Below are 18209 nucleotides of genomic sequence, written 5' to 3'. Positions count from 1 at the left end.
ACCAAGTGGGTAAGTAGAATCAGGTGTGTAAATCATAATCATTTATTTTTTTAAGTTTAATATTTTTTACAGGAATAAAACGCATCCATCCAGGGTTCACATACTTTCAAGCAGCACTAAAGTGACAAGTTACAAAAATTAAAGAAGCAGGCACAAAGCAGCATATATAAAAACTTTAATAAAGTTTCGAGCAACTGAGTGAATCAGTGTGTTTCTCATAGAACAACATGGCTTTTACCACACTTCACCCACCTGAGAAGGAGCGGTACTGGTTCTACACATCAGCTCCACTCTCCCACCTGTTACACTTAAAGTACTTTCCCCCCTTTCGTTTTTTTTTTTCCCTCCTTTTAAACAACGTGCTGGTGCGTTTGTGTACAAGTTTCTTAGTTTCACACTTGTAGAAATTTATCACTCAACACGATGACATAGATACGGCACATTGGGCAAACAGGAATTTCCAAGTTCGGTTGAGTTACGGCATATTTAAGAAACCTCGAGCGTCAGAAGAACGTAAGTGTGCTTTTTGGCATTGCGGAATACTGGCGAAGGTGAAACACTGAGACGGCGGCCTTAAAGACAACGTTCCATGGCTTATTGGCAAATAGCACTGGAGGGGTTTATAAATAGAAAAGAAATCTTTCCATTGCTTGACTAAAACTGCTAATTATAAACTACACTATGCTGCTTTTAAAGGCACCTGTGTGATAGACATGTTCTCCAGCATGAACCCAAGAATAAGTGAATTACTGCAAAAGTGCGTTTGAAATTGGCACCACGCTTCCCAACACCAAGTGCTGTTGCTGATATACATTTAGTGAGGAAAAACGACAAAATAAGTGCAAGTGCTGCTACATGTAGCATTTCAGTTCTGAGATTTTTCTATTAAAGCATTAAGTCACATTTCAGTAGTCGTCCCCTCAATTCCCATTTCACTTTAAATCCCGAAACAGCACCTTAAACCCAACCAGCTATTAGCAAGTGCAGAGTAAATGGCAAGTTGAGAAATCGGTGAAGGTCAGCGGTTCGAACCAGTGGCCATTTCTCAGTTTTGGCGCAAAACGGCAAAACAGCCCTAAACAAAAGTGCATTTACAACAGAGACACAGTGTAAGGAAGTGTAAAAAGTGTCTCCAGCCAGCTGTCTCCTCAACCGGTTGCCTAATAAGACTAAGAATACGCAGTGCTTAGTGGTACAGTGCTCTTCAAAGCAGAGCGCCCCCTGCAGGTGGCTAGATGAAGTGCACCATGCTGTCCTCGCACTCCTTGGGGACGGCGAGCTTGTAGCTGTGGCAGGTGAGCCGGTAGTTGCGCCCGTCGTTGTTGTCCCAGAACTCGGCGCCGGCGATGCGGAAGCGCACGGCGAACTCGAGCACGGCGCCGGGCTGCAGAATGAACGGCGGGACGGGCAGCCTGAAGCGGAACACGTCCGACGCGGGCCCATCGGCAGCGCCCGCCCCGCGCACGGTGCCCACCCAGGAGGCCTTGCTCTCGGCGCTGCTCTTCCAGTCGGTGAAGGAGTATCGTGCCGAGACGTCCTTCTCGAAAGCCAGGTTGAGCACCTGGGCCGTGCCCACGATGCCCGCCTCCGAGCACAGCACCTGCTCCAGGCACACGCGCTGGCGGCAGAGGCGCGCCAGGAAGTCCGCCTGCTCGACCGGCCGCTCCGGGAACGCCGGCTTCAAGTAGGGCAGCGAGATCTCCAGGTGCTTCCCCGCCGCCATCTCGGCGCTCATCAGCAACCTGGAGAGCACGTGCTGCGGGACCAAGGGGTCCTCACCTGCCGCGAACACCTTGACCTCCTCCAGGTCCAGGCCCAACGAGTCCACGAAGCGCACCTGCAGTCGACGGGAGTCTCGCCTGCGCTCGGCCGCAGAGGGCAAGGACCGCGTGCGCCGCCTCATGATGGGCTTGGGCGCGGGCTCGCAGGAGAAGCTCCGCCCCAAAGCAGGCTCTCTCGGGGGAGGGGTACTGGGGGCGGGTGGCCGGATCCTCACCGGTTTCCTCTCGGCGTCGGCCTTGGGCGCGAGCATCTCGCTCAGCCGGATGGTGACCGGGGGTCTGGTGACCGGGCCGAAGGCCGCGCTCATGCCCGCCTTTTCTGGAAATTGCCTCTGCTGCCACCACCTGCCCGGGTTCGCCATGGCCGACACGCAGCACCTCGGACACCTGGCCGGAAAAGGAACACGGTTACGCGCCACCTCTAAACCTCACTTTTAAAGTTGCATCCCGGAATATGCAATAAAATATCCAATTAAATATGCAACATCCAAACCATTAGACATATGACCAACATAACCGTGCACTGACTGCATATTATTTCATTCGTTGCATTTTCAACGCTTTGCTAAACTCAATCAGCGGAAGAATGTTTAATCTTTCAGTTAAGCAACACATTTAAGTCGTGCGACACACAGATGCAAACTTTAAATTGCTAGGCGAGAAAGACTCAGCTCGGTCCCCATAAAAGCGGCATAACATGATCTACAGCTGCCGAACGCCGCATTCGATCATTACTTCACAAGTCATTTTAATCGAACTTCCTACAAGCGCTAAAAAAATTACAGTTGCTATGGTAACGCGAAGATTATTTCAAACAAAAAAAGCGCGTCACATCGCCACCGGGCCGTTCCTCAGGGCAGCGCCGTACTTGCAGAAACGTGACGCGCAGCGCGAGCTCGGCGGGCGCGCTTCCGCTCCGGGACGTTCGGCTCGCGCGCCTGCGATCGTTCGGCCGCGAGCGGCGTTCTGCTCTCCTCCCGGGGCGTCACGAGCTCGCAGCTGGACCGCGAGGCGGGAGGCTCTCGCTCACGCGCACGTACTACATGTCTGGGGCTGACATGTCACAACGATCCCCGTTCGTTCGCTGATGACGCGAAAGACCCGCTGGCGGAAATTCAAAGTTCGAGAACATCAAACCAAACCCACTTACACCCACCTCACAAGATGCTGTGAAATTAGCAGCTAAATGTGTACATTAATAACAAGCAGAGCGCACGCGTTAGCACATTTACAACTCCTCTGATTTAATTTGGCCTGGGCAGCTGCGCTGGGAGAGGGGGGTGTGTCCGCGTTCACCGTCCAAACTCAACCCTTGATATTTCAAAGCACAGATTTCTGGGAAAAGTAGTTCCTACGCCGTGGCACGAGCGGCACGTGCGGGAAACGAAGCCGGGGTCCGCGTGGCTTTTGCCTACAAAAGAATCAAAGACAGCTGTGCCTTTGGAAACGTTTGCACCATTAGCTGGGTACACGTACCATTTACTGTAAATATCTGCAAGCGGCAGGGTTAATTGCCCAGCAACTTTGTTTGTAAATTAAACTACATTTCCCACAATACCTACGTAAACGCAAGCGACGTAGCGTACGATCGTACGTCTCGAAATCATAATATCGATTCACAGGTGTACCGAGGTAAGCATATTTTCCAGTTGATGCGTTGACGACGAGGGGAAAAGGAGCAATATTTGCATAATGTTGCCAGGTAAAATAATGCAAATGAACCCGTTTAATTTGCAGGCATTTCAGTTGTTTACAAAATGTTCATCCTTTCGATATGTATAATTTGTAAAAGGTCGGTGCTAGCTGCCTGATTTAATCATAAATGATCGTTTGGCGTACCGTACCGTACGTCGTCTTTATAAAAGTGTAATTTACTGTTACTCACAGTGTAGCCGAGGTACTAGTGTAGTAAAATCGCGGTGGAGCGGGGGCATCATCATGATGTTTTGTGTTAGGGGTGAATAACGGAAACAATGTCAATGGATTGGCTACTTCGATTCGAAGTTAAATTTCCTGTATATTATTATAATTTGTCAAGTGGGGAACGGTTTAGAAAATAACACCACATGGCAAACATGAACAAACTGTGTGTATGAGCAAAGAAGAGGAAGAGAGATCACAGTTGAAGCTCACTAGATACAGAGGCAGACACTTCACAGGATAGTTGCTAAATAAATGCCCCAAAAGTACAGCCTCAAAAATTACAACAAAACTGAATCAGTCCTTCTGTCACCGAGTGTCCACGAAAAACTATGTTGTGAGTTTCCTAAACCTGGAAGTTATGGCGGGGTTGCGATTCATAAACTGGCCAGTGCATAACCTGGTTTCAGGAGTTCAAAATCTGGACCCCTGAGTGTTTGTGGGTGGGGAGTAATTGGGTTGGATGGCTCAAGACCATATTACTCCCCACCCAGCCAGTCAAGTCTCGGTTCTGGCTCCGTTGTGGTGGAACGACCTCCCCCTCTCACTCAGAACTGCTGAATTTCTGTCCACATTTAAAAAGGGTCTAAAAAGGGCTGGCAAAATCATCCTAGACCCTTCGCACCCTTCGCACCCAGGCCAGTTCCACTTTGAACTTTTGCCGTCTGGCTGGCGCTACAGGGCACTGAGCACCAGGACAGCCGGGCACAGGAAAAGTTTCTTTCCTCAGGCCATCTAACTCATGAACAGCTAAATGCCCCTTAGGGAGTAAACTGGTGCAATAAACAAAGCTATTTATATTTATTTTTCACATCATATCTCTTATTTACTTTCCCTTGCATTGTATATAACATACCTGTACAAACATATAATGTCCAGTGTCTATTTTGTATATTGTGTACTTTTTACTCTATATATATATATTTTTAAATCTTTTATTAGCCCACTCTGCTTTTATTATCTGTGTCTCGTCACTGTCATTCTGTCTGTGCTGTGGAAGTTTCCTTCACCAAGACGATTTCCTTGTATGTGTAAACATACTTGGCAATAAAGCTCATTCATTCATTCAAAACTCGCCTCTTCCAGATTCACTTCACCCATCATCTCTTAAGTTAATGTAAGGTATAAATGTTCCTGCACTATAACTTTAGGATGAGGTCCGGATAAACCTTTACGCAGCTACTCCTGCAATGTAACATAAATGTTTATATATATCTCAAAAAATATATTTTAGGAATGTGATTAGGAATCGTGGATATCCTGATAAAGTTTTATGCAGCTACTGGTGTGATGAACGTTGGTTTATATGGTGGAAAGAAACAACTGCACTTAAGAATCATGCGTCTGCATCTAAGTCTCTTTCTGCTAATATAATGAACACATTGTATTTTCTGTGAGATGTATGTCCCTTTGGAGAAAAGCGTCTGCTAAATGAATACATGTAAATGTCAACATTTTCCCTATTTGTTACATCCATCTGGGTTTATGTTTGCAGAAAGCAAAAGGATGCCTTCACCCTCTGATGTCTGTTGCCAACTGGTGGAGGATCTGCATCGGAATCGACAGCCGTCTTATGGGAATAACTAGATCCGCTGATAATCACTCTGCCCTTATTGCTCTGCGGAGCCCTGTAGCAACCAAGCAAAATGAAGTCATTTTCAGTACCAAGTGCACCCTACGGTGCAGACATTTTCCATTTACATTTATCTATTTAGCAGACACTTTTCTCCAAAGCGACTTCCAGTGAACTCTACGTAGTGTTATGAGCCCACACACCTTATTCACCGCGGTGACTTACACTGCTGGATACACTACTTACACTGGGTCACTCATCCATACATCAGTGGAACACAAATGTTCCCTCAGGATGCTCCTATATTCCAGTAAGAGGTACACTGCTAAACAAATTTGAGTGGCTTTGTGAACATCAGGGTGATGTCAAATATTTCTTTAGCCTCCCAAATCATATGACCTAAATGTCATTCAGTCTTTTTGGGAGGTCCTCAAGTGCAGAGTGTTAAGTTGATTTCTACCACCTTCATCCCTCAAGGAACTAGAGGCTTTTCTACTTGATGAATGGTGCAATATCCCACTACACACAATTCAGACTGAAGCTCTTCTGAGGGCAAAGGGTGGCACTCTTTCTTATTAGGTTTTTGATATTGATATATCTTTTTGGTGTTCCCCTGTAGAAGAATATAATATTTGCACTGATTCAGAATTGTCTGGATTATTTTGGATCATCTTTCAAAGTTTTGCATTATTATAAATACCATTTTACATGTCTTTGCCTGTATTTAAAAAAAAATGAAGTTGGCATTGTTGAACTCATTCAGGAGCTGGAAATATGTGCTATTCATTCTCTCAGCTTTGTCTTAGGGGCGGCAGGTAGCATAGTAGTTACAGCTGCTATCTTGTACTTACCCTGAGTTGATACAGTAAAAATGACCCAGCTGTATAAACGGGTTAACAGTGTAAGTGACTGAATGTTGTCAGTCGCTGCTGAAATGTGTCAATGAAATATTTGGAGGTCAAATTGATCAGTGCTGAAATTCTATTTTTTGGGTTTATAAATTATGTGACTTCTCCAAGTATGACATTAAACGTGCGCTCAGCTAGTTCAACAGATTTCCAACCCGGATAAAATTCTTTGTCAAACCCCCCATAAACAGAAAAAACTAACATATGTTTGGAAAGTTCCCATATGCCTCAATTTCTCCCCTTAAGCAAAAACCACAGTGTAAGTATTGTCTGTTGGCATTTCGTTGTAAACATGTCAGAAAAATTAAACATACTAATCCCACAAAGCGCAGTTTTAATTCTGGAGGACAGCGCACTGACAGGAGAATCCTGCAAAGCTTGTCGTAGTGTTGACACCCGCTGTAATCGATCGTAACTCATGTTCTTTTTCCCCATGTTGCTTCTTGTTGATTTACATTAGCGAGTCAGTGGAATCTGTGCCGAGAACATGGGGTTCATTGTAGTGATTCTTAGTCTGAGGTTGGAGCCAGTAGCAGACTCCAGATGTATCAGGAGACCAGTTTCTGTTTGGCTGAGGTTGTCAGCGAGGAATGTAGCCTTGTGTTGTATTGGCAGACGCTCGCTCCTTTGCGGATGACCCATCGGAAGGTTGCCAAAACCATCTCAAGTGAGGGACAAACCGACCCCCATGAGAGGTGAGTTCACAAAGACACAGAGTTTGCGCTACTTCTCAGCTGGAGCTGCTGTTGAATGGCTCTCGGGCCGCCGCCCTATCCGTCGTGGATCAAACACCCTTCTCTCCCATTTGTTACTTCTGTCTGTTCCCTGCAAGTGGGTCATTTACTGGCAAATCAGACTGTAATGGGCCAGTCTGAACCCACACGCGTGCCATTGAGTCCATCACCTGGGCAGGTGGTCGGGGACGCACAGTAACGGTGAGATCACGTGCCATGGGACCCATCCTGCAGGAGAAAGTGTCCTGCAAAGAGAGAACATGGAGCAGAAGGGAAGAACGGCACAAAGGGCCAGCAGCCAGGTGAGTGACTTCAGTCTCTAACAACACAATAAATAAACTAAGTATCCAACTTAAATTTCAATGTTTTTATTAGGAGGTAAACAGAATGACTGTGATTTTTAATGACTATGATTCTTAATTTTAGAGAACGTCTTTGTCCAAGGTGATTTGGTCTTATTCAGCTTCACGGTGGTTAACCCATTTACGCAGCAGGGTATTTTTACTGTGTTAGTTCGGTTTAATTATTTCGATGGAGTAATGGGAGTCGAGCCTAGAAGTCTGAGTCGCAAACTGGCAGCTCTAACCCCGACACCTTCTGCTGTCCTGTTTGTTGCAGCCTTATGTGATGTGTCTACCAAGCCTGGTAATGTCTCATGAGTATTCGTCTCCTTTATCCAAGTTCACTTATAAATGTAATTGTTTTCTTTCTCTTCCCAGCAGCCCCAAGAAAGGGAAGCTGAATCAGAACTGCAGGTCACAGAAAAAGCCAGGAGCAATCCCCAAACACGCACCACAGCCGCTGCGCAGGGACCCCCTTATAGTAACAGAAAAGGTGAGCTGAGGAAGGAGAAGATGGTATGACCTGCCTCGTTGGTGAGGAGTCTGCATCACTGTTCTTTTATTTACAAATGCGGTTTCTTATTAAGGAGTAAATAAATTAATCTTGGGGGGGCATGATGATGGGTCTGGTGTTCGAGCCCCACTTGGGAAGCCTTGTGACGGGCAGGCGTCCTGCCCAGGCTGTTTCCCCTCCCCCTTCGGCCTTGCGCCCCGTGTTGGTATTTCTGTCTGGGTTGTTGACATTTACATTTTACACATTCATTTATCCAGTGCTTTTCACCAAAGTGACGTACAGCTAGGAATATACAGCTGCTGCTCCTGTATTGTATGTAAATGTTTGTGTACCTTTTAAAAAAAAATAGTAGGAAGGTGGTCAGGATTAGTTTATCCTGAGTTTTGTGCACCTGCTCGTGAGATGAACATCGGTGCATAAAGTGGAAAGAAACAAACTAGGTTTACTTAAGAATCACATGTATGCGACTATGCCTCTCCTGCTAAGGTAATGCACAAATTGTATTTTCGCTGAGATATACGTTGCTTTGGAGAAAAGCATCTGCTAAATGAATAAATGTAATTGTAAAGTGTTTCACCAACAGATATAGAGATATAGACACTGTATTCTCTAATGAGTGAATTAGTCCAGTACCACTGTTTTTGTGGTGCACATTACAGATGTGGTTACATAAAGAATTAATGAGGATCCCCTCACACGCTCCATGTCACGTTTGACTTACAAACTCTTCAAGTGTTGAACCAACTCAGTCCCAGTTAAGCTTGTAACGTGGGAGATCAATTGTAGTTTGTAAGGGATGTTTTCTATGACTCTACATGTTATAGCTGCACTGAATAGACCTGCGCTGTTTGTAAGTACAGGACGTGCAGTGCAGTGGGACCAGGGTGAAGTCCGTCTCGCCCCGGGGAACGGATGCCGGGACGACTCGTCCCCGGTGAGCTTCACGGTCACGTTGGCTCTCACTTGCCGTAACCCAACGTAATTCACCGCAGTATGAGCTGGACGGGTATGTTTCACGATTTGATCTGCTTCCCCGCAGCGGTCAGGTTCGAGTTTCTCCAGCAGGAGACAGCGAGGAGCGCAAGGAGCAGCGGGGCTCCCCTCGTGGTCGGGGTAGCAAGCGGAGTGAGATGGGTAAAGGGAAGGAGCGCCGGGCATTATCCCTCTCCCTGGCTCCTCCTTCTGCCCACCTGGAACCATTGATGCGGCGCGAGCAAGAGGAGCCCGACAGCGCCAGCGACCTGTCCGACTCGGAACGGCTGCCCTTGCTCCCTCCACCGCGCACTCCTCCGCAGCTTGAGCTGCGGGCCGAAGTGATTGGCCCCGATCCCCTGCAGCCGCCCCTCCCCGGGCCCTGGGTGCCGTTCCTCGGCAGCCAGAGCTACCCCGACTTCCTGCCCACACCGTTCAACACTTGGAGCCTCCGGCAGCTGGCCGTCTTCGTCCACACGGAGGGCAGGAGTGCCCCTCGGCCCAGGCCGGCCACTCTCTTGGAGAGGTACCTGGAACGGCTGCTGCAACTCGAGTGGCTCCAAGTTCAAACCATCCAGGAGGAGAACGGCAGGCCCACGGCCTCTGTGAGCGTGAGCCGGCCCCGCCCCCACACGGCTCCGCCCAGCAGCCTCAGCTCGCCCAAATGTCTGCGCCATTGCCAGCGTGCCTTCCCCCTGGCCTTCTTGTCCTCCCTGGCAGACCCCGCTGCCGGGGCACTTTCGGGCCGTGTGTGTCCCCACTGCCGTGTGCGCTACCCCTTTTGCAACGGGGCGTGCAGACTGTACGGGTACCAGCGCTACTCCCGGCTCGGCCCCCTCCCCGAGCGCAGGGCCCGGGGTGGCGCCCTCCCATCAAGGAGTAGCAGCGAGAGCAGGGCGGGTCTCGCCCATCAGTGCCGAGAACCAGGCAGCTCTGCGGGGGGCAGTAGCCACCTGCAGCGTATGCAGGCCGCCGGGAACATCCGCAGACCTACGGGGGGTCAGAGACCCATGTCGAGGCCCCTCTCGAGCCCGCCTTGTTTTGTATCTGGAGCTAGCAGGTCCGAAGGCCCCTCGAGGGAAGCTGGGTCTTCCTGTGAGAATGTGAGGGATGGCAGACCGCTGATCACAGCTAGAAGCGATGGTGAGCAAGTTGTGCCAGTGGGACGGGATTCGAAAACACATCCTGTTGGTTCTCTTAAAGACCTCTCCTGTGTGTCTGGTGCGAGAGTTAACAGCAACCTGAAAGTTAAATTTGTTGCACAGTAAGTGACTTTATACTCTTTCATGTCAAACTCTCTTCCTTTCTGTTTTGTACACTGGCTCGTCGAATTACAAATATGCCGGCACTGAAAGTTCATTACTTGTTTAACACTCAAGTCATAAAGGTGCACTTTACTGCCACCTGTTGGCTTGGAAATTTGGGACTGCAGATACTGTAAGAGAAGAAAATAGTTGTTGTTATTATTTTTTTAATCATACCAATGCATTTTAAAATTTCAAAATCTGTAACTTGAGTAGCCAGAGCATTTTGTGCAGGTGCAAAACAAAATTGTGAATCCTCAGATTTGGGTATGTCATCTTTTTAAGCCTAGTGGCACAACAGAAAACGATGTTCTGTACCATTTAATTCAGGTCTCCAGTGATGCAATGTAATATTTTAATATTTTGCTATCTTCTCCAGGACATTTCCTTGACTTTAATACTCTTAGCAGTGGTGTCTGTTTAAAACACTAGGATGTGAAACATTTTTTCATTTTTTTCAAGGCTTTACTGCCTTGTGTACAGGGGATGGACAAAATTAAACTCTACATGGAAAAAGGAATCGAATAATAATTAGAAGCTGCAAAGTGGAGTCATTATCAACTATTTCTTTGGCATTTCTGTAACTTTGCCCATTCTCTGCTTTAAATTCAAGATCCCTCCTTGTTGTATAGAAGATATTTCAACAAACATGTCATTTCACGTTATACAGAAAGGAAATATATTCACCAAACCATGAATATATTTTAAAACAAAAAGATCTGAAGGAAATCGAGGGCGTCTGAATATGTTCTAATGCAATATTTGGAATAATGATATTTCTGCCATGATTAGTTATCTTTGTACATACACTAAGGTACCAGATGGTTTTTATATTTGTATACATTTATACTGTTAAGGTTGTTTCTCCGAAGAGGAGTGTGCATGGTTAATTATCTGGAGTAAATATATTTCTACTACGTGTTTTTTAATTTAGAACTGCTGCCAGCATGCAATACTTTCCATGATGCAGGATGTGAAACAAATGAAAAAAACTTTATATTCTGAAGCAATTTGTGTAAATTGTGATGTTTACATGTTGAAATCAGGGATAAAAAGGAATGAATTTTTTAATTTATACAAACATTGTGATAATGTAAAAAGTTGTATTTTTTTTTTTTTTCTTTTGAGATGTTATGCAATAAAGCCTCCTTGCGCGTCAAAGTGTTTTTGTCATTTCATGATTTGATTTGGGGAAAATGAAGATGATGCTCAGCGAAGGGGCTGTAAAGTGTGGCCCCACACGTTTGTTGATGTTCATTGGCTCTATGGCAAATGAGCTGTGCCTGAAGTGGCCTCAAACACCTCTAGTGTCTGCTTACAAATACATGGGAGACTTTTATTCCCAAATGAAATGTTTGCAATGAGCACCGGCTACAGTACAACAGGTACAAATTGACTTCTGCAGCTGTACAAATGGACCACGTCCTCTACTGTCTCACATCGTGAACCAGAAAAAACCTGAACTGGTTTATCCGGGAGGAAAAAGGCAGATGGTGCTTCCGGTTTTGGTGCTTCAGTGGCAGAAATGGAATTTGTTGGAATTCGGAAGTGGACAAGTATTCAAAACCTACAGACAACAGGATCACCAGGTGTGTGTAAGAGCGCGGGCCTATAGTTTGAGGGGACCGTGTTTCCTGAACAAGGGCGGACACCTTAAGGCGGTGCACTTCCGGCTAACAATCATGGAGGCCTCGACGGAGCGAGTCCTGCGGTATTTGGCAGAAGTGGAGGAAGCAGCAGAGGATGTTCTGGCGGACAAACAGCAGGTGGTGGCACATAAAATCTAATAATAAATAGAAAATGTGCAATTTATTATTATTTTTTCCTTTCTTACCGTTTATCAAAGTGGAAAATGCTGCAGCACAGCCGTCTCTGAGACTCTGTGTGTCTGTCAGCCTCTGGCACGGAGACGACGTAATTGTAATGTTAATTAATATATAATTTATATAATTAATTACCACTTGTCACTAATACATTATCTACATATTTCAGATTGTAGATCTCGATGTGAGAAGAAATAGGAACAGAGAGGCTCTGAACGCACTGCGGAGAGACGCGGAAATGAGTGACGAGGGTGAGAAGAGAACAACACAGTGTTTTATAATAATAATAATAATAACAATTTTTATATATTGAACACCTTCCTAGAGTGCTTTCAAATAAGTAAAGATAACATATGATATGAGTTACCATTAACGCAAATGTTCAATGCAATGAATGTAGAAATTGGAGTGAAACATGATGATGAGCAAAATAAAACAGGTAATAAAAAGGAAAAAAAAAAAAAAAAACAGGAAGATCATCGAGGAGAGGGATAGAAAATGTAAGAAGTAGTTGTCCATATGAGCAATGTCGAATATGTGGACCTCTGTGTAATTAAGTGTGTGGAAGCCGTGACTGTTAAAATACACTGTCTGAAAGACACTGTTACTGTATCTGAGGCTCACCTAAACATACCATGGTGAATCTATACGATGCAGTATGGTGGTGTTTCAGATTTTTAGCATGACACCTGGCTTTGTAAAGCATTACTTGTAAAGGTGTTACGGACTGACTTCGTCCTGACCTGGTTCCTGTCCGATCCATACCTGTTGAACACGTTTAGTTTAGTTTTTGCTGAGACGTACGTCGCCTTGGAGAAAAGCATCTGCCGAATGAATAAATGTAAATGTAAAAGCCACAAGTTTCCAGACGTTAGTTGTTGGCTTCCTCCGTTCTACTTTAGGTCTCTCGATTACGGACACCCTGTTTTCCTTCCTTTCCCTTCCCTCCTCCTTCGCAGATAAAATCAAGGTGTGTTTTGGGAGCATGTTCATAAAGCTGCCCAAAAAGACAACCAGGCAGATGATCCATAAAGGTAAGTGAGTGGAATCTGAGAGAAACTGAATGAAATGTGGTGCTTCCTCCGTTCTCGTGATTGTATGCACATTCATTCATTCAGCGGGCGCTTTTTTTTTTCCAAAACAACCAACAAGTCAGAGTAGTAAATAACAGTGTATTAACAACAGATGAAGAGCTTTAGGCACAAACACACAGTTATGAAGATGTGGCTTGTTTGTCTGATAACACCGTTTCTGGTAGCCACCTTTACAATTTTGGGTCAGATGGGAAATGCAAAGAAGATCCTGCCAGGAAGAGTGATGCAAATTTATGTGCTACTGCCACACATTTCTTATCAATATCTGTTAACACAGTTGGTTCTATTGTCCTTTCCTCGCACGAACAGACCAGGAGCAACTGGACAAGGAGATATGTGATATCCGAAAGCGTTTGAAAGTGAAGGTTAACCGCTTGAATGAGCTACAGGGTATGGTGTTCTCCTAAAGTTACACATTATTTACTTTAATCCTACATGAATGTTAGTGATGTACTTATGTCTGTTTTTTCTTTTAAATTTAAATGAACTGCAGCCTTTTTATTAAGCAGAACCCAGTAATGTGCTTCTACAATGTGTTCTTAAACCAGTTTTGTGTATTTTTCAGGAAAGCCTGAATTGAAAGGGTTCAACCTGTCCCCGCTCAGCAGAGACGAGATGAAGGCCATCAACCAGGTTCTAAAGAGATGAGTTGGGCTGTGGCTTTTGGGCCACCGATGGACCTGCTACAGAAAAGCTTGGTGACCTGAGAAGGGACTCAGAACCTTGAACATCCTCGAAATGGAGATGCTGAACATCTGTGGTCGCTTGAATGGGAATCATCTCTTGCTGTGGTCTTGTTGGACTTCTGCGACCAAGGAAAGTGTGATCGTTGCACTGCTTGTGGAATATGGACGGTTAATTTGTATTTTTTTGTTTTTATTTTATTTATTGTAACAAAGTTCTGAATGAACTACGTATTTGAGATATGAAAGTTGGAGAGGCTTGTTTCCTTTACTTATACTAGTGTTCCAGAGGTTGGAGTCATGCAGCATTTGTTAAATTGATGATTTTTATTCACCAAGGTAGCAATAATGGATTAGAAAAGATAGTCAATACATTGACAATGTTATAACATTGTTTATATTTCATATAACTATACAGTAAACCTTAAATTCATCAAAGAATCCACGATTGTGCTGGCCAGTCCATCAAAGACCATACAAGTACTGACCACCGCGGATGGCATGACATTGTAAAAAAGAGTGATAGCTTTCCTGATTCATTATTCCTTGCACTCTGTGCAAATTTCACACCTTATCAGCTCCAAAGCAGCCCCATAACATTACACTTCCTCCACCATGTTTGATACAAGGCATTAAGCACCCCTCTAGCATCCTTTCATTTGTTCTACATCTCGCATATGTTCTCCTTGAAACACCTTAAACTTAGACTCACCTGTCCATAATACTCTTTTCCAATCCTTCAGCTGTCCAATGTCTGTGCCCTGTTTTATTTGGCAGTTTCAAATATGGCTTTTTCTTTCACTCTGTCTTTAAGGCCAGTGTCCCGGAGTTGTTTTTTCACCTGAGATGACAGTGATGTGTATATTATTTAAGGAAGCAGTTGACGGAGGACTTGTAAGGTGTCTGTTTCTTTAACACAGACTCTGATGTAATGCTCTTGTGCAGTTGTGCATCTGGGCCTTCGATGTCTTCTTCTATCCTGGTTAGATCCAGTTTGCCCTTTTCACTCAAAACAGTAGTGGAAACCTTTACATGAACCCTTCAGTTTCTTAGCAATCTGACGTTAGGCAGTAGTAGCCATTCGCAACATTAGTAAAGATCTCTTGGCTATATTTTAAGATCAATTTAATGGTATCTTGATAAAGTATCAATTCTTTCAAAAACATGAACATTTCTTGCTGATTCCAAACTTTTGGAATTCTAGTAATCTGAATTCATATCACATATTGGTATCAGGTGGCACACTGGTGAAATGTCATAAACTTAAGATTGCAGGTGAGAAATGGTGCACGTAGATTGTAAAGAAGTAATAATCCATCTGTGGGTTTTATGACACAGAGGGACTCGAGTTTTTTACCAGTTGTCTTTAGTGAAAAGTGGCACTACTTGTTTTCTTTACATTTAGTTTAATTTTATAGGGTGGTACAGCATGCGAACTTGGGTGTCAGTTTGACCCTGGTTCAGTCTCTATGGAGTTTGCATGTTCTCTCAGTGTTTGCCTGGGTTTCCTCTAGGTGCTCTGGTTTCCTCATGCAGTCCAGATGTTTCTTGCTCATAAATCATGTTTTTTGTTCTGAGTCAATATTTTGGATTACTTCTTAATTTCAACTCTTCAATTGTGTTTTTGACCAGAGGAGTAATTCACAAGGCAACCGCTAGATGGCGACGCGTCTTAACCAATCACTGCAGTTGTTGAGCTTTTGTGCAGAGACTAATTAAAGGCCATTTGGGGTTTGATATTAGTTGTATTTTCACATATGAACTTAGCTGCCCATAGTCTTTATATACATGTAGTAACATTTGACAGCACTTGTTTAATTAGAGTTACCCAAAATGCATTTTATCCAATGTATGATATTTGAAATGAAGTAGCTTCAAATTTTTTAAGTGCACATTTTGCTGAGTTTGTGAGTATGCGTTTTGCGTTAATCCTCTTCCATCTTCACATGAGACGCATTTGCTCAATTTCTGTGAACTATGAATATTTACTGTTGCCTGGCTGGAGAACTGGCAGCCGCCCCCATTGTGGGACTTGAAAGAATATTACAGTAAAAGTCGCTTAACATTGTGAGTCGCTTTGGAGAAAAGTGTCAGCTAAATGAATAAATAAATATAAGTGCAAGTGTGTAGGAGCTCATTGCTGAGATGAATCAGGTTCTATTGATACTGAATGATTAAACGGAATAACAAAAGAACGGTTTGTTCCAGGAAGCAAACAATGACTCTCTCCCCTGTCGTTCACTCCTGGGGGGGAAAGAAATTTAGAAAAAAAAGAAAGGTAATTGTGTGAAATGAAGTTGGACATGTCGTGACAGGAAGGCCTGAGAACAGGAGGGAAATGCTCTGCGCTCCAAGCCGGGTTGGTGGCAAGAGGCGCACGCGTTCACGTGGGCCCGAGGGATTTGCGTGCCACAGACTCCGGGTTCGAGCCGCCTCTCAGGTGAGTCTGAGGTGAGGTGTGTGTGACTCAGTGGGACGGGGGAAGTCGCCGCCTGCACCTGTGGCTTTGAGTGACCGCAGTCGACGTTCTGCTGAGTTTCACACATACCACCTGTCAGCATCCGAGTCGCTTTTATTACTCTCTAGGCAAAGTGTCGAGTTCTGCTGTTTCCTTTAACAACATGAATGAATGAAGGAGAACCTGATCATTCATAAAAATTCAATTCAGTTTATTTTCTCACCGCAGTTAAATGAATTAAATTTGATCATCAAATTTGCTAACGTAGTATTCAGAAGTTATCCGTCTAACAGTTGAGGAGAGGAAAAACAAAATGCCCAAAAACAAGTTAAAACCTAAATGGAAAAATTTAAGCCCCTGGAGGTCCGAGCATCAGTTGCTGCCACCAGAACCCCCACCCCCCCGGGCAGTTTTCCTTTAATCTGTAACTCATTGAGATGTCTTTTTTTTTTTTTTTTTTTCTAAGGATGGCTACAACCTGTACAGTTTTTTTTATTTTTATTTAAATTTAAACCCGAAAATGTAGTATTAAGCCTAAAATATATTTTGATTATGGCGAATTCCTGGGCAGTGGAACGCAGCCAAAAAGTCTACTTAGTAACCAGCCAATAAATAATAAATAAGCTGTTGGAGGCCTGCAGTGAAAGAACTGGCTTTGCTGCATCCGCCAAACATGTTATTACTGTCATTATTATTATTAACGCAGTCAAACCCAACTAGAAATTGTTGCTCTTATGATTTTCTGTCGCAGCCTCTCGCTTTGCGGCTCCCGTCCGTCTGAGCCGTTTGATTTGTGGAATTCGAAAGCCACGCTTGCGTTTTTCGACTAATGTTCGGCGGGTGCGAACGCCAGTGGAAACCTGTCGCTGGGAAGAATTGGTGGGACCAGTAGGGCCAAATAATAGGGGATCGAAGGTAAGAGGACAGCGGGGTGCAGGAAGAGCCTTTGACACTGAATCCATAAGCAGGGTGCAAAGAATATTTCCCCTTTTCTTTATATTACACCTTTATGAATCTGCGATGGCAAAGTCCCTCCGAAAGTATAACGGGGAAAAAGGATTCCCTTTCTTTCAGTTTATCGTTATACGATTCTCTCTTCTATAGGCAGCGGCTGGAGGGATGTGAACCGGCAACATTGTGGTGTCAGACACGCCAGCTCGATAATATGTCTGTGTCTAAAGCTCTTCGTCTATTGTTGACGCACTTTTGTTTACTCTCAGATGTGCATCGCTTTGGAGGAGAGTGTCTGAAAAGTTAATAAACGTGAACAAGGCGCCTTTTCTCACAGGTGTGTCCTCCAGCGCCACAGCCAACATCTCAGAGGTTCTAACCCACAGCTGCTGTACACGTATATGGAGGGTAGAACACTGTACACTTTGGAGCTACTTTTTGGTAGTAATAATGGTAATAATAGTGGGTTGCATAGCAGCAAATGCTGTTGCTCCCTCACAGCTCCTGGGTTCTGGGTTTGAATCCAACTTAGTGTGTGTGGAATGTACATGTTCTCCCCACGTTTATGTGGGTGTCTTCCAGGTGCTCTGGTTTCCTCCCACAGTCCAAAGATGTGTCTCGGGTGGATTTGTGACTCCAAATCACCCTTTGTGTGTTTGTGTGTGTTTGTGAGAGAGAGAGAAAGAGGGAGAGACGGCCCTGTGATGGACTGGTGTACCCTGTCTCACACTCTCTGTGATTGATGACTGGAACCCTGCACTAAACCAACAGTGTATGAAAAAAGGTAATAATAATAATAACAGTAATAATAAATCCACAAAAGGATCAAAAATCTCCTCAGTGTGCTGCTCTGAATCTTTGGTTGTAATTGATCTTTGATTTTGCGGTTAAAGCCAGAGCTGCATTTAGCCCACAGACCAGGAAGATTTGTGGTTGTTTCTGGTCCACATTTTTGTCTCTTGTTTGATGACTCGCATCTCTCTGCAGAAGAGTGTGGTTCCCAGGAGTACTTGCGTTCAGTGACTGTCATCTCACCTCTGGAACAAGCAACACCGATAACATCCATTTTTTTTTATTTCTGGACCGAATGACAACAGTGCCGAAAGATGTAGCCTAATTTCAGAGTAAGATATGAGCATTTGCTCCATTAGTT

General features: G+C 44.6%; 3 protein-coding genes across 11 annotated transcripts; 2 read left to right on the top strand and 1 right to left on the bottom strand.

The window, feature by feature from the left end:
- Positions 1-161: 161 nt before the first annotated feature.
- Positions 162-3240, bottom strand: ppp1r3db (protein phosphatase 1, regulatory subunit 3Db). 2 transcript variants are annotated; one of them, XM_029247678.1, is made up of 2 exons: positions 2938-3240; positions 162-2168 (listed from the first exon to the last, which is right to left on the bottom strand). In XM_029247678.1, the coding sequence occupies exon 2, from the start codon at positions 2141-2143 to the stop codon at positions 1232-1234; it is 912 nt and encodes a 303-aa protein (XP_029103511.1). In that variant the 5' UTR covers positions 2144-2168; positions 2938-3240; the 3' UTR covers positions 162-1231. The 2 variants fall into 2 exon arrangements, with proteins under 2 accessions (XP_029103511.1, XP_029103512.1); XM_029247679.1 differs by lacking the exon at positions 2938-3240 and adding an exon at positions 2650-2930.
- A 143-nt stretch (positions 3241-3383) lies between these two features.
- On the top strand, positions 3384-11197 carry fam217bb (family with sequence similarity 217 member Bb). 7 transcript variants are annotated; one of them, XM_029247632.1, is made up of 6 exons: positions 3384-3483; positions 6798-6877; positions 7095-7218; positions 7636-7750; positions 8627-8705; positions 8811-11197. In XM_029247632.1, the coding sequence occupies exons 2-6, from the start codon at positions 6816-6818 to the stop codon at positions 10009-10011; spliced, it is 1581 nt and encodes a 526-aa protein (XP_029103465.1). In that variant the 5' UTR covers positions 3384-3483; positions 6798-6815; the 3' UTR covers positions 10012-11197. The 7 variants fall into 7 exon arrangements, with proteins under 7 accessions (XP_029103465.1, XP_029103463.1, XP_029103466.1 ...); XM_029247630.1 differs by lacking the exon at positions 3384-3483 and adding an exon at positions 5512-6441; XM_029247633.1 differs by lacking the exon at positions 3384-3483 and having other exon boundaries at positions 5512-6877; positions 7639-7750; positions 8632-8705.
- Positions 11198-11704: 507 nt separating this feature from the next.
- pdrg1 (p53 and DNA-damage regulated 1) lies at positions 11705-15813 on the top strand. Of its 2 annotated transcripts, XM_018734056.2 has the most exons (5): positions 11705-11813; positions 12040-12121; positions 12830-12904; positions 13274-13354; positions 13530-15810. In XM_018734056.2, exons 1-5 carry the CDS (start codon positions 11730-11732, stop codon positions 13610-13612), a joined length of 405 nt encoding a protein of 134 aa, XP_018589572.1. In that variant the 5' UTR covers positions 11705-11729; the 3' UTR covers positions 13613-15810. The 2 variants fall into 2 exon arrangements, with proteins under 2 accessions (XP_018589572.1, XP_018589573.1); XM_018734057.2 differs by lacking the exon at positions 12830-12904 and having other exon boundaries at positions 13530-15813.
- The last annotated feature ends 2396 nt before the right edge of the window (positions 15814-18209 follow it).

The sequence above is a fragment of the Scleropages formosus genome, chromosome 22 (assembly GCF_900964775.1).
Source record: "Scleropages formosus chromosome 22, fSclFor1.1, whole genome shotgun sequence".
Taxonomy (NCBI): domain Eukaryota; kingdom Metazoa; phylum Chordata; class Actinopteri; order Osteoglossiformes; family Osteoglossidae; genus Scleropages; species Scleropages formosus.
Note: the sequence above shows the minus strand (reverse complement) of the source record. Positions and strands in the feature narration are given on the sequence as shown.